Consider the following 13748-nt stretch of genomic DNA (forward strand, 5'->3'; position numbering starts at 1 on the left):
AGCCTACAATGGACTATTGAAAGAAGATATGTCTAAGTCCCATGGAAATTTTTAGTATCTGATTAAGCCTTAAATCCCATGGTTAGATTAATGAGGGAGTTAAGTTAGTAAAATTGACTGACAATTTTTAATGAACTTTTTCCCCCATCGATCCTGTCGATGTAATATCGAACGCTTTAAGAAAACCTGGTTTAAAGTGGAATGTGATGGGAAGAAGAACAAAAAGCGATATTCGAGGCGCGAATTGGGTACGAATATGCATAAGCGATGCTGTGCAGGCGATTTGTCTCGGGCAGCGGCCATACCACGCTGAAAATACCGGTTCTCGTCCGATCACCGAAGTCAAGGAGTGTCGGGCCCGCTCAGTACTTGGGGTGGAGACGACCTGGGAATACCGAGTGCTGCTGTCACTATTCTTTTTCTCACATTCTTCGACCTATCTCTTTTTCTTTCCTCTAATAAAATTGATCACATGGCGCAGTGACTTTTCTTTAATACATTATGTCAAGCAAACATTTCTTTTCTGTAACCTTTAGCTTCCTGTACATTGTTTTAAAAATTCTCGGTAAGTATCAATTAAAAAATGTTCTTTACACGTAATAAACGCGTTTAAACGCATTTAAACGCTCGGTTTAAATGCGTTTATTACGTGTAAAAGAACATACTTCGGCTATCATCAAAATCAAGCAATAGCCTATTATATATGAGGGAATAGTGATTGAGATAAAAATAGAGAGAACCAGAATTGACAACAGTCTTGATGGAACGATAATCTTCTTCGTAACGTCTTTTTTCCTTTCATCGTAACGTCATTCGTTCTTTCTTCCTTTCGCGCCGTCACCAACTGTCGTCTTTCCCACTTCTCCCCTTTGTCGTTCTCGTCTCCCCCGCAACCCTCGTAAATCTTAACGGTTTAGGAATGTTACTCGTCTAAACCCCACATATATATTTTTTATTTACTAAAAATACACAAGTCATTAAATGTGAAATAATAATGTGGGTTTAGAATTAAATAGAATTTGTATATAGTTGCTGGATACTAAGCATATAGGAGGGAGAGCGACGGTAATACTGCCATGGCGAAAATTTTGATTTGCAGTAAATTTCAGGCCGCAATCTTTTAATAAACTCTTTTTTATTTGCAATGTTTAAATGGTATCTGTAAGTTACACAAAATTATAACTTCTGTAAAGCATAGTAGCCTAAACTTAATTTAAAATCGCGCATAACTTTACAGCGCTTATGGAAACCGTTTAATTTACAAATGTTTACGATTTACTTTATAAGGTTTTGCTAAGCTACGAACTTCCGAAATCCCTATAGTTTGTAGTTTCAAACCTCGAGGCAGCTACGACCAACAATTCCGAGGGCGCTGGGCGTCACGACGGCCACCCACAATATGCTGTTAGTGTAATCGCTACAAAAAAGTTTAATTTGCATAAATTTGAGCTTTTGTTATTCTGAACAACAACATTCGTTCGGATTAATTTTATTTTACGAAGCGATAAAAGCAAGGGATAGGACCCCGTCAAGTTTGATTTATCCACCCGCAAGTTTTGCCAGCACCTCACTGATAACGAGAAAGGCTTAAGTTTAAAATATGACCTCTCTCGAGCCAGCGGTGTTCTTTCTCTAGGAGCATCTGCACCGCCAAATGAATAAGAAAGAGAAAAGTTACAGCTTTTATGGAGATCTTTGCACTTTTCAACTGGTTATATTTCGGCAATCCCCTTACAGAAAAACCCGAAATTTTGCACGCTACCTAGGAAAACAAGTATCTTTCGAGCGAGATATTCACATTTACTACAGATGTTTAATAGAGGGAGAGATCGGCAATTTTGATTCGTGTATCAGTGAATTTCCCACTTGGCGCTGTGTGACTGCGATACTGCAGAACGGCCTTTTTGCTTCGGAATTCACTAATTCGGCGTTGTAAAAGCGGGAGAGCAGTTTTGTTGGTGAATTCCCGATATTTTCCAATTCATTGCAAAACTATGGTACTCATTTTAATTACTTTATCGCCCGTTTCTATATTAAAAATAGTCACGTTATTGTAAACCTAAACGATGACAGGGATGGAAATAAATATTGATAAAAGTAGAAACGTTTTAATGAATCTAAAAGTGTGCAATTTTAATATTTATTTTGATAAATAGCCAATCTTTAAAATTAAATTTCATATTAAAATTTATTAAATATGAAAGTTTATATACACTTCAGACAATTCGATTTACAAATTTAATTGTTGAAGTAATTATAATTCTGGTTCGGACTACAATGACAGTCGAACACCGGTTTAAATACAGTGTGAATGTCCGTACAATATAAGTTGCCTTGTCCATTTATAGACAATTAACAGAGTCTTTGAGCTGGTAAAAACATTGCTTTATGTTTTGGTTGTCACTTTGCAGATCATCAGACTTTAATCTAATCGAAGTAAGTTGTACAACCAGTGCAGAAATGTCTGTCCGTCAATTGAAAACGAAGAAACCCAATCAGGGATGAAATGTCAAGTCCAGTAAATTAAGTCGTAGCCGGGTGAAACGTCATTTCCGGGTGACAAAGTCGTATTCGGGTGGCAGAGTCATATCCGGTGAAAAGTGGAACGTGGGTGGAAGTGATCTCGGAAGAGAGAAGATTCACTTTATGCAGCAGAAGAAGAGCCTTTTCCACCAAGGTTTCTTCTGCTCGACGGATGTTTCCACGACCACTTTGGACTCCCCTCGACACTCCACCGTCCATTCTGCAACTTCCGGGTATCGCAGTCCCAGGTAGTCGACCACAGTCGAGGCGCTATCGTCGGGAGTAATGACGACCACCCGTTTGACGGACTGCTCCGCTCTCCTCCACATCTTTCGGGTGCACCCGAATCACCGGAAACGGAACGGAAGACGACGAAAAGCCTTCCTCCTCCTCCTCCTCCTCACCATCTGCCGAGGTGCGCCACTTCTTTAATTGCTTGAAATTTTCCATTCTGCAAAAGAAAGAAACGACTATTATGAAAATACAACTCGTATTCGTTTTGTTAATTTAATTTTATGTAAATTGTAAGATTTCTAATGAAAAAAATAATTTTAAAAATATCGTCTTAATTATAACGAAAAGTCACAAATGAATATTATAATAAAATCTCTGTTAAATATACTAATTTTAAGTTTCAAACGATTTTTAATGTTCGCTATAGAAATCAGTTTCTACAAATTGTACATTTCTGTCCATTGCCTAACACAAAACATTTGTGAAAATTTAGACGAATAATCTCGAATTATTCTGTTTAATTAAAGTTCACACTATAACAGTGCAATTATCATATGGAATGTGATGCGTATATAAACTATAGCGCGCTAATACCAATGTAATGTATTTATTAATTTAGATTTCATTGGATTTGGGCTTAACGAAGAGTGAAAATGAGTGGAAAGACCCCGTCCGTCGTCTCTGTCAAGACCGATCAATTGTTATGGAAATAGAGATTCGTCGCAAAATCATTGGCACTAATTGTGATATTCGGCTTAACAATGTTCAAAAAATACGTAAAATTAGAAACATCGTAGTCTGTACTTACCGATAAAATCGACGCAAACGAAACAAAACTGAGAAAAACACTCGAAACGAGAAAATTTTGACCGCACGAACTAAAAATCCAACCGTTCGCATTAACAATCGACGACCGCTCGCAACAATAAAACTCTGACAATTTGTTAGTACACAGAGTTTTATTGTTGCGTTGCCACGAAAGTTAATATTAAGAGTTTGGCCAAATTGCGTGATTTTCCCTGCATATACTCGTACATTGATGTTAACGTCAATATGCACGCAAAAACCTAATATTCTCGTATAAAGATGAATAGAAATTTCGATCTTATCATGTCCCTCACAACCGGATAAACAATAAACTTCAAGTATAGAAACCCCAATTTTGTCTACCTTTGTAATTTACTTAAGCAGCTGAAGGGCGCTTTGAAGTTCAGAGTATAGCGGTGTGAATTTCATATGAGATATAATGTGTATATAAACCATAGCGAAAATTAACAATTTAATGTATTTATTTATTTCCATTTTGCTTTAAGAACTCTAAGGCCAGGAACACACATGCGTAAAATTCGGCGAAAAATCTAGCGTAAAACAGAAAGCGTAAAAATTTTTCTGAAATTTTGGCTGAAACAGAACTGAAAATTGAGTAGAGCATGTCTCTACTTTTTACGGCGTAAAATTTTTACGCCAAAATTCCTCCAATAAAGAGAAGTCTTTTCTGTGACGTCAAAGTAGACACGTGCTTTTTATTCTAACAATGGCGGCAATGAGGGTTAACCCTACAATTGTGACGGTCTCGAAAAAACAAAAAATAAATGAAATAGAGGAGTTTATTGAATCCATTCGACCACATCAGTGTCATGTATAAAGCCACTATATTTAAACAACGTTTATGGATGGCTATAGGTGCAAAATTTCAAACAACAGGTAGGTCTAGTAGAATTGATTTATAGGCTTAGTATTTAGATTACACGCACGTTCTTTATTTGAATTCGGAATACAAGTGTATTAATTTAAAATTTTCTATATTATAGCAGAGGAAGCGGAAAGAATGGAAGGTACAAAGGAATAGATATATGACAAGAAAAAATTAATAAAATTAGCACTGTTAGTTGCAGTGATGTTTCCTATTCGGTCAGAATTTTTTCATGTGTTCTGGCATAAAAGCGTAAAACAGAAACTGAACTGAAAGCTGATTTCTGATTCAGTTTTATGCCACACAATTTTACGCATGTGTGTTCCTGGCCTAACAATTCGATTAAATCTGGAGTAAACGAATATTAACAATAAAGAAGGTGAAAAGTATCTCTTAAAATAAGTGAAAAGATCCATTCGTCGTCTCTGTGACGAAACCGATCAATTGTTATCTAAGTGGATCTTTGTCCGAAAATCATAGCCAATAATTGTGATATTCGGCTTAACAATGTTCAAAAATATTTAAATTTAGAAAGTTCGTAGTCCGAACTTACCAATACAATAACTGCAAATGATGCAAAACTCAGAAAAACGCTTGAAATCAATGACTTTAAATCTCGCTCACTGAAAATTCGGCCGCTCTCATCAACAATAAACAACCGCTCGCAACAAATCGTCAGAGTTTTATTGTTTCATCGCCTCGAAATTTAATGTAAAACGTTTGGATTTTTGACCGAATTTCGTGATTTTTCCGCTTCTCTGCGGCTGAAGAGACGGATTATCGCCGATCATTCCTTGCATATACATTCATGTTAACAGTAATATGTATTCGAAAATGTAATATTCTCGTGTTTCGCGTCTATATAAAGACGAATAAAAATTTCGATTTTATGATGATCCTTCGAATGAAAAAAAGAATAGACTTCAAGTCTAGTAACCCCCTTTTATCTATCATATTGTGATTTACTTGAGTGGTTCTCTATATAGTCTCATTAATAAGATTGAACCTTTGTTAAATTGAGGTGTCTGAATATTACAGATTAAAGCTTATACATGAAAGGACTACGGAGCGAGTTACGTTCTGAAATACACGAAAGATCAAGACATCTATTAAGTGACTAAACATTCCTCTTGAGAACGATTTATTTTTGCATTTATGACGAATTTGAAACTTCATTCTAGATGTGTTAAACTATGCGTTAGACTCTGTTTTCTGTTAAGACTGATTGTAAAATCGGAAAAAAAAGTTCATCAAATGATTATTGCACAAAGCAAATATTTACATAAGTTCAATACAGTTTATTTTTTCTATAAGTTCAGTATCATTTTTAGGGGAATTTTGTGATAAGTTTACTGTTTGAGTTTACTGACACCCTCTACTGTTAAGTGACGTAATTATAATAGGACAAGCAAACTAGACGCTTATTGAGTTGCAATCAGAAAATTCCGCCTGTCTTTTCCTTATCTCGAAAAGGGAGTTAGATAGATGAAAGACGAGATCAGATACGGAAATTTCGGGGCAGCAGGAGACCCCGACTATGTACCAAGTATGTACGAACTTCCGATGCAAACTGGAAGTCGCGTTATTTCAATTGAAAAATTCTTCCCTTAAAGCAGTTAGATAGATGACTCTATTGTTAAAGGTAAAGTATGACGTACAGGGGCAAGCCACTACTGATTTGGTTTGGAGATTTTTAAATTAAATAAATGAAAAAGTTAACATTCCGACGTTGTGACGAATAAAAGAATTGCTAGTGGGATTTTTAGATTGTTTATTATTTATAATATTACACATATAATAAGTCTTATTAATCAACCTGAGCATTTGACTAGAAGATGGAGAGATTGAGGAAATAGTGAAATACATAAATGATGACAATTAATTGTATGGGGTAATGAGCTCTAAGACATTAAAAGAACATGGATTGTGATTTTTTGGTCTCTTATTTTACACTGTGATATTATAACTCTTCAAACATAAAATAGGCCAAAATGGACTTAATCCATTCAAGATGAAATCAATTGACGGTAAAATTGTTTGACTGGTTTTGTTATACAAATTTCCTTTGTAATGTGAGAGGTAAAAACAGTTTCATTTCCAAGTATAAAGAAATTTTCAGAGCTTAAAGAGTTAAGCTAAGTTTCTTGAAATTTATAATGAACTTACTCTGAATAGCAATTAGAATCTGGTACACCAGTTGTTGAATGGGTGAAACCACTGAACACTGCACTACTGGTTCCAGGTTTGCACTACTGCATTTTCTTTATGAGCCTAATACTGGCTTCTATTTAGCCAGTTTTCTGGATGATCTGTCAGGGAGACATCCTTTTGGCAATTGTCTTTTAATTGCATTGCCTTATCCTAGTGTTTTTCAATCTTTTTCTACTAGTGACACCCTCAACTTGGTATTTCTTTTATTTTGCAATATCCCTTGCTTTTTTTTTACCAATGTAGAGTTAGTGTGCTTTGTGTGCTTTTAATAATACACATAAGAAATATGTTATCGCACTGTTCAGCACTGTATTTTGCAGCACTCATAATGTAAATAATTATCAGTTTTATAATGTACTAGCTGACCCGGCCACGCGTTGTTGTGGCTCAAAATGTATCTATTATAAATGTATAACACTTCCTCCGTGGGGGGAATTTCAAAAAATCCGTTCTTAGTGTACATTCTCTTGACGTAACCTATTAAAACGCAATTAAAAATGCAAAAAACCGCATGCAAGATAGTATAAATAGAAGCAGAGTTCTTCACAGTAAGCCTTAATCCTGTCCCTTTCCCCGCTGGGAAATATCGAAAAATCCCGTTTTAGTGTATATTCTGTTGACATAGCCTATTAAAACGCAATTAAAAACGCAAAAAACCGCATCTAAAATAGTATTAATATAATAGAAGCTGAGTTCTTCACAGTAAGCCTTAATCCTGTCCCTCTCCCCCAGCTGGGGAATTTCGACATGTATATTATATGAAAACACGTGCGTATTTGAATGCAACGTTGTGTCAAAATTTCAAAGGAATTGGTAGGAACAAACGAACGTTATATTTTATTTATATAGATAGATAGAAAATGATCTGCTTTAGTCCATTCTCACAGAAAAACATAATGCCTCACAGAAAAGCAAACTTAGGTCATTGGAAGTTAGCGCCATCTGTTGGACATAAAAGCCTTAATCCATATATAAATATATTTTTGAAAGGGGGAAATGGTGGTCTTCACATATGCCAGAAACCTTCGCGGGAATGTATTAAACAACTTCCCAAAGTTTCATGGCAATCGGATAAATAGTATAGTAATGCATGAAGGACAGACACACAGACAGACAGACAGACAGACAGACAGACAGACAGGCAAACATACATTTGTTTTTATATATATAGATAATTTAGTCATAAAAGCAACTATCTATATATATAAAAATGAATGTATGTCTGATGTCTGTGTGTGTGTGTGTGTGTTTGTCCTTCATGCACTACCACACCATTTATCCGATTGCCATGAAACTTCGGGAAGTTGTTTAATACACTTCCCACGAAGGTTTCTGGCACATGTAAAGACCACCATTTCCCCCTTTCAAAAATATATTTATATATGGATTAAGGCTTTTATGTCCAACAGATGGCGCTAACTTCCGACGACCTAAGTTTGCTTTTCTGCGAGGCATTATGCTTTTCTGTTAGAATGGACTAAAGCAGATCATTTTCTATCTATCTATATAAATAAAATATAACGTTCGTTTGTTCCTACCGATTCCTTTGAAATTTTGACACAACGTTGCATTCAAATACGCACGTGTTTTCATATAATATACATGTCGAAATTCCCCCACTGGGGGTGAGATGAACAGGATTATGGCTTACTGCGAAGAACTCAGCTTCTATTTATACTATTTTACATGCGGTTTTTTGCGTTTTTAATTGCGTTTTAATAGGGTACGTCAACAGAATATACACTAAAAAGGGATTTTTCGATATTTCCTTGCGGGGAGAGGGACGGGATTAAGGCTTACTGTGAAGAACTCTGCTTCTATTTATACTATCTTGCATGCGGTTTTTTGCATTTTTAATTGCGTTTTAATAGGCTATGTCAACAGAATATACACTAAAAAGGGATTTTTCGATATTCCCCAGCGGGGAAAGGGACAGGATTAAGGCTTACTGTGAAGAACTCTGCTTCTATTTATACTATCTTGCATGCGGTTTTTTGCATTTTTAATTGCGTTTTAATAGGCTATGTCAACAGAATATACACTAAAAAGGGATTTTTCGATATTCCCAGCGGGGAAAGGGACAGGATTAAGGCTTACTGTGAAGAACTCTGCTTCTATTTATACTATCTTGCATGCGGTTTTTTGCGTTTTTAATTGCGTTTTAATAGGTACGTCAACAGAATATACACTAAAAAGGGATTTTTCGATATTTCCTTGCGGGGAGAGGGACGGGATTAAGGCTTACTGTGAAGAACTCTGCTTCTATTTATACTATCTTGCATGCGGTTTTTTGCATTTTTAATTGCGTTTTAATAGGTACGTCAACAGAATATACACTAAAAAGGGATTTTTCGATATTTCCTTGCGGGGGAGAGGGACGGATTAAGGCTTACTGCGAAGAACTCTGCTTCTATTTATACTATCTTGCATGCGGTTTTTTGCATTTTTAATTGCGTTTTAATAGGCTATGTCAACAGAATATACACTAAAAAGGGATTTTTCGATATTTCCCAGCGGGGAAAGGGACAGGATTAAGGCTTACTGTGAAGAACTCTGCTTCTATTTATACTATCTTGCATGCGGTTTTTTGCGTTTTTAATTGCGTTTTAATAGGCTACGTCAACAGAATATACACTAAAAAGGGATTTTTCGATATTTCCTTGCGGGGAAAGGGACAGGATTAAGGCTTACTGTGAAGAACTCAGCTTCTATTTATACTATCTTGCATGCGGTTTTTTGCATTTTTAATTGCGTTTTAATAGGCTATGTCAACAGAATATACACTAAAAAGGGATTTTTCGATATTCCCAGCGGGGAAAGGGACAGGATTAAGGCTTACTGTGAAGAACTCTGCTTCTATTTATACTATTTTGCATGCGGTTTTTTGCATTTTTAATTGCGTTTTAATAGGCTATGTCAACAGAATATACACTAAAAAGGGATTTTTCGATATTCCCCAGCGGGGAAAGGACAGGATTAAGGCTTACTGTGAAGAACTCGGCTTCTATTTATACTATCTTGCATGCGGTTTTTTGCGTTTTTAATTGCGTTTTAATAGGTTACGTCAACAGAATATACACTAAAAAGGGATTTTTCGATATTTCCTTGCGGGGAGAGGGACGGGATTAAGGCTTACTGCGAAGAACTCTGCTTCTATTTATACTATTTTACATGCGGTTTTTTGCATTTTTAATTGCGTTTTAATAGGTACGTCAACAGAATATACACTAAAAAGGGATTTTTCGATATTTCCCAGCGGGGAAAGGGACAGGATTAAGGCTTACTGTGAAGAACTCGGCTTCTATTTATACTATCTTGCATGCGGTTTTTTGCATTTTTAATTGCGTTTTAATAGGCTATGTCAACAGAATATACACTAAAAAGGGATTTTTCGATATTCCCCAGCGGGGAAAGGGACAGGATTAAGGCTTACTGTGAAGAACTCTGCTTCTATTTATACTATTTTGCATGCGGTTTTTTGCGTTTTTAATTGCGTTTTAATAGGCTATGTCAACAGAATATACACTAAAAAGGGATTTTTCGATATTCCCCAGCGGGGAAAGGGACAGGATTAAGGCTTACTGTGAAGAACTCAGCTTCTATTTATACTATCTTACATGCGGTTTTTTGCATTTTTAATTGCGTTTTAATAGGCTATGTCAACAGAATATACACTAAAAAGGGATTTTTCGATATTCCCAGCGGGGAAAGGGACAGGATTAAGGCTTACTGTGAAGAACTCTGCTTCTATTTATACTATTTTGCATGCGGTTTTTTGCGTTTTTAATTGCGTTTTAATAGGGTACGTCAACAGAATATACACTAAAAAGGGATTTTTCGATATTTCCTTGCGGGGGAGAGGGACGGGATTAAGGCTTACTGCGAAGAACTCTGCTTCTATTTATACTATTTTACATGCGGTTTTTTGCGTTTTTAATTGCGTTTTAATAGGGTACGTCAAGAGAATGTACTGTACAAGTTCAAGTTCTTTATTGCCGTACAAAGGTACAAGCCCGGTACCACGTAAAAGAATGTACTGTACACTAAGAAGGGATTTTTTGAAATTCTCCCCACGGGGGAAGTGTTACACATTTATAATAGATACATTTTGAGCCACAACAACGCGTGGCCGGGTCAGCTAGTATTTAACCCTCCGTGAGTCGCTAGGAATCGTTCTCTTACTTAGGTCGCATGGGTCTGTCAGACCCGTCATTTTTATTTTGAAATTAATAAATTTTTTCTATCGCGTAGAGGAACTACAATTTTTTCGTTAAATTCTACGCTTTGTTTTCTATCTAGTAGTATAAATTACTTCTGTATTGACGAAATTGTCTTTTCAATATTTATTTTTACGTAATTTGATGAAAAAATCACAAAATAATAAACATATCAAATTTCAACTCGCTGTAAGTTATCTGACGTTTCACCGATAATCATCGGGTTTGTTTTCAAATGGGGAAGAAAGTTCACTCATTCGTGTGAAGTCAGTAGAAATTCAGTACTACTGCTAAAAATTTTTTAAATAGATTTCGCGTTACCCCCTTTCGCGAGAGTCAATAAACGTTAATTGTTTTATGGCTCTATTAAAAAATGCTTATTTTTGGGTTTAAAATCGACTAATTGACAACTGTTTTATTTTGTTTTACTCATTAGAATGTCATCTTTAAGATTTAACAGATAGTTTTGTTAGATTTTCACACATGAATTTTATTTTTAATTTTTAATGTGATATAGTCGTGTGTTAGGCTTAACTCGATCACCTAATTCAAAAATTGACATCGGTCAAAATATTATTCAATTTATCAAAATTCTTTGTTGATAGTTTAGATATAAATGTTTTCTCTGCACGAAATGAATCGATCGAAAAAATAATGAGGGGCCCATCAAAAATTCGGCAATTAATGACATGTTGTCGATTCTGTAATTTGTTTTTTTTATAATATAAAATATTCACACAATAAAACTGTAAAAAGGCATGCATATCAATATCTGAATGTTATCAAAATGCAATTATCAAAAATTTTATAATTTTCACAATTTGTATTATCTTAATTTAGTTTTAAAGTTTTTTGTCGCGCTTTGTGTATCGCGCGACAAAACAGTCGCAACGCGATCAAACGCAGCGATTTCATTCATAATTACTTATGTAGATCGGGCTAACTTTTCAGGTTTGTTTTGTTGTGCCGCGATGAAAAATGAATAAATAATAAAAGCAGATTATAATTAAAAGTATTTTTATCAGATTAATCTGAATTATTAGATTATAGAATAATTATAGCTATGCGATATGATTGTCGCGTAGTTGTAATTATTTTTCTTATATCTAATTCCTTAATGTTTAGGGTCTAATTAGCTAACTTCTAGTTGTTATATTTCGTATGAACGTGTAAGCATCGTTTCAAAATTGTCTGGTGGGAATTGACTGAGATTAGAACTACCCTCCACGTAAATCAAGGTTATAATGTAAACAAACGTTAGACAATCGCCCAGTGACGTAGCGTGGGTGTCAGCCGCCTGGGGCGGAGGAAAATTTCCCCGCCCTCTTATTTAGGTATTTTTACAAGATATTATTATTTATTGTGAAATTTTGCCGCTCTCACTACGCTACGCCACTGCAATCGCCGAATTAAAATTTAATTTTTATTTTAAATTTGTATTTTAATTTAAATTGACCAGTCGTAAACTGTAATATGTTTCTGATAAAATCTCAAAACAAATCGATTTCAGTCTAATTTTTAAAGAAAATCGATTTTCTTTAGAAAATTTTCCCGATCAATTTCTTCACTATGATGTAATGACGACAAAAGCAATACATTTTTACTTTTTTTCGGCACATAGGAGACCAAAGTGATCGCTTTAGTAAATGCAAACTTACTACTGTTTACTTTTCTATTTTTTATATTTAAAAATTCTGCAGGAATTTCTTTTCTATTTTTTCTGATGGTACCAACTAGCGTTAATTTGTCTTGCAATAAATCTGTAGCCAAACTGAAACTGGTGAACCAGTTATCGGTAGTTATATTACGGCCGCTGTTAACAATAGGCCTAGTTAATCTTTTCACTACACTGTCCGCAGAATTCGATACTGAGAAGGGTCCATCGGGCTGTTTTCCGCAGTAAACCTCTAAATTGTGCGTATAAAATGTTTTACTGTCTACTAGCAAGAATATTTTTATACCGTATTTATTTGGTTTACTTGGTATATACTGGCGGAATCCGCACCGCCCTCTGAATCCTTCCAGTTTCTCATCTACGGTACAGTATTCCGATACATTGTAATTCTTTATACAATTATTCGTAAATACATCTAAAAAAGTTCGGACTGCTGCTAATTTATCAAACTTTAGTCTTTCACCTCGCGTCTGTTTATCATCAAATCGGAGATTTGCTAACAAAAAACGAAAACGTCTCTCCGACATGGCCGTTCTTGCGATTTCGAATCCTGTACCGTCCGTTGTCCACATTTCGTTAACGTGACAGCGATTTACCTTTTTATACGCAGCAAGGTAAAATAATCCGATTAGTGCTTTTATTTCCTGCAGATCTGTTGTATTTGCATCACGTTCTCTTTCGTAATGCGGTTGTACTTTTTGTATTTGTTGATTTGTGTGTATGACTATGATATCTAAAATATCATCTGTTACGAACAGATTCCAACATTCAAAAATAGACCTTGCGTTTGTAGCCTCTCCAATGGGACCAGGTATAAGATAAATCAAGTTCTCTCTTCTTGTCTTCGTTGCAGGATATTCCCACATACTCCATCTGGTTCCATCGCGAGCTAGGAAAAAACAATGCTCACCTGTTTGTGATGACGAGGCTGCTACTTGTGATGATGAGGCAACTGCAGGTGAGCCTACTTCTGATATATCTTCGTTTTCCTCTTGCTCGGTGTCTGTATTCTCAGATCTAACTTCTACAAAATCACATTCTTCTTCCGAAGAAGCATCTTCATATACTATATTCTCGATCTCTGAATCGATCATAAAATCTCCGTACATTTTTACTTTACTATAGACAAGGCACTCAAATATAGTCTATTAGGCCAGGCTTGTTTCTCCTAGTTTCAACGGTGGCATTGCCTTAT

The 13748-nt window shown here is 35.5% G+C and overlaps 1 protein-coding gene and 1 pseudogene across 1 annotated transcript; one reads left to right on the forward strand and one right to left on the reverse strand.

Annotated features, from left to right (window-relative positions):
• The first annotated feature begins 291 nt into the window (after positions 1–291).
• Positions 292–410, forward strand: LOC136973390 (5S ribosomal RNA; annotated as a pseudogene).
• An 11986-nt stretch (positions 411–12396) lies between these two features.
• Positions 12397–13662, reverse strand: LOC136973385 (piggyBac transposable element-derived protein 4-like). The gene has a single exon (XM_067268109.1). The coding sequence runs from the start codon at positions 13660–13662 to the stop codon at positions 12397–12399; it is 1266 nt and encodes a 421-aa protein (XP_067124210.1).
• Positions 13663–13748: the final 86 nt, after the last annotated feature.

The sequence above is a fragment of the Centruroides vittatus genome, unplaced genomic scaffold (assembly GCF_030686945.1).
Source record: "Centruroides vittatus isolate TY-2023 unplaced genomic scaffold, ASM3068694v2 contig_3166, whole genome shotgun sequence".
NCBI classification, from domain to species: Eukaryota; Metazoa; Arthropoda; class Arachnida; order Scorpiones; family Buthidae; genus Centruroides; species Centruroides vittatus.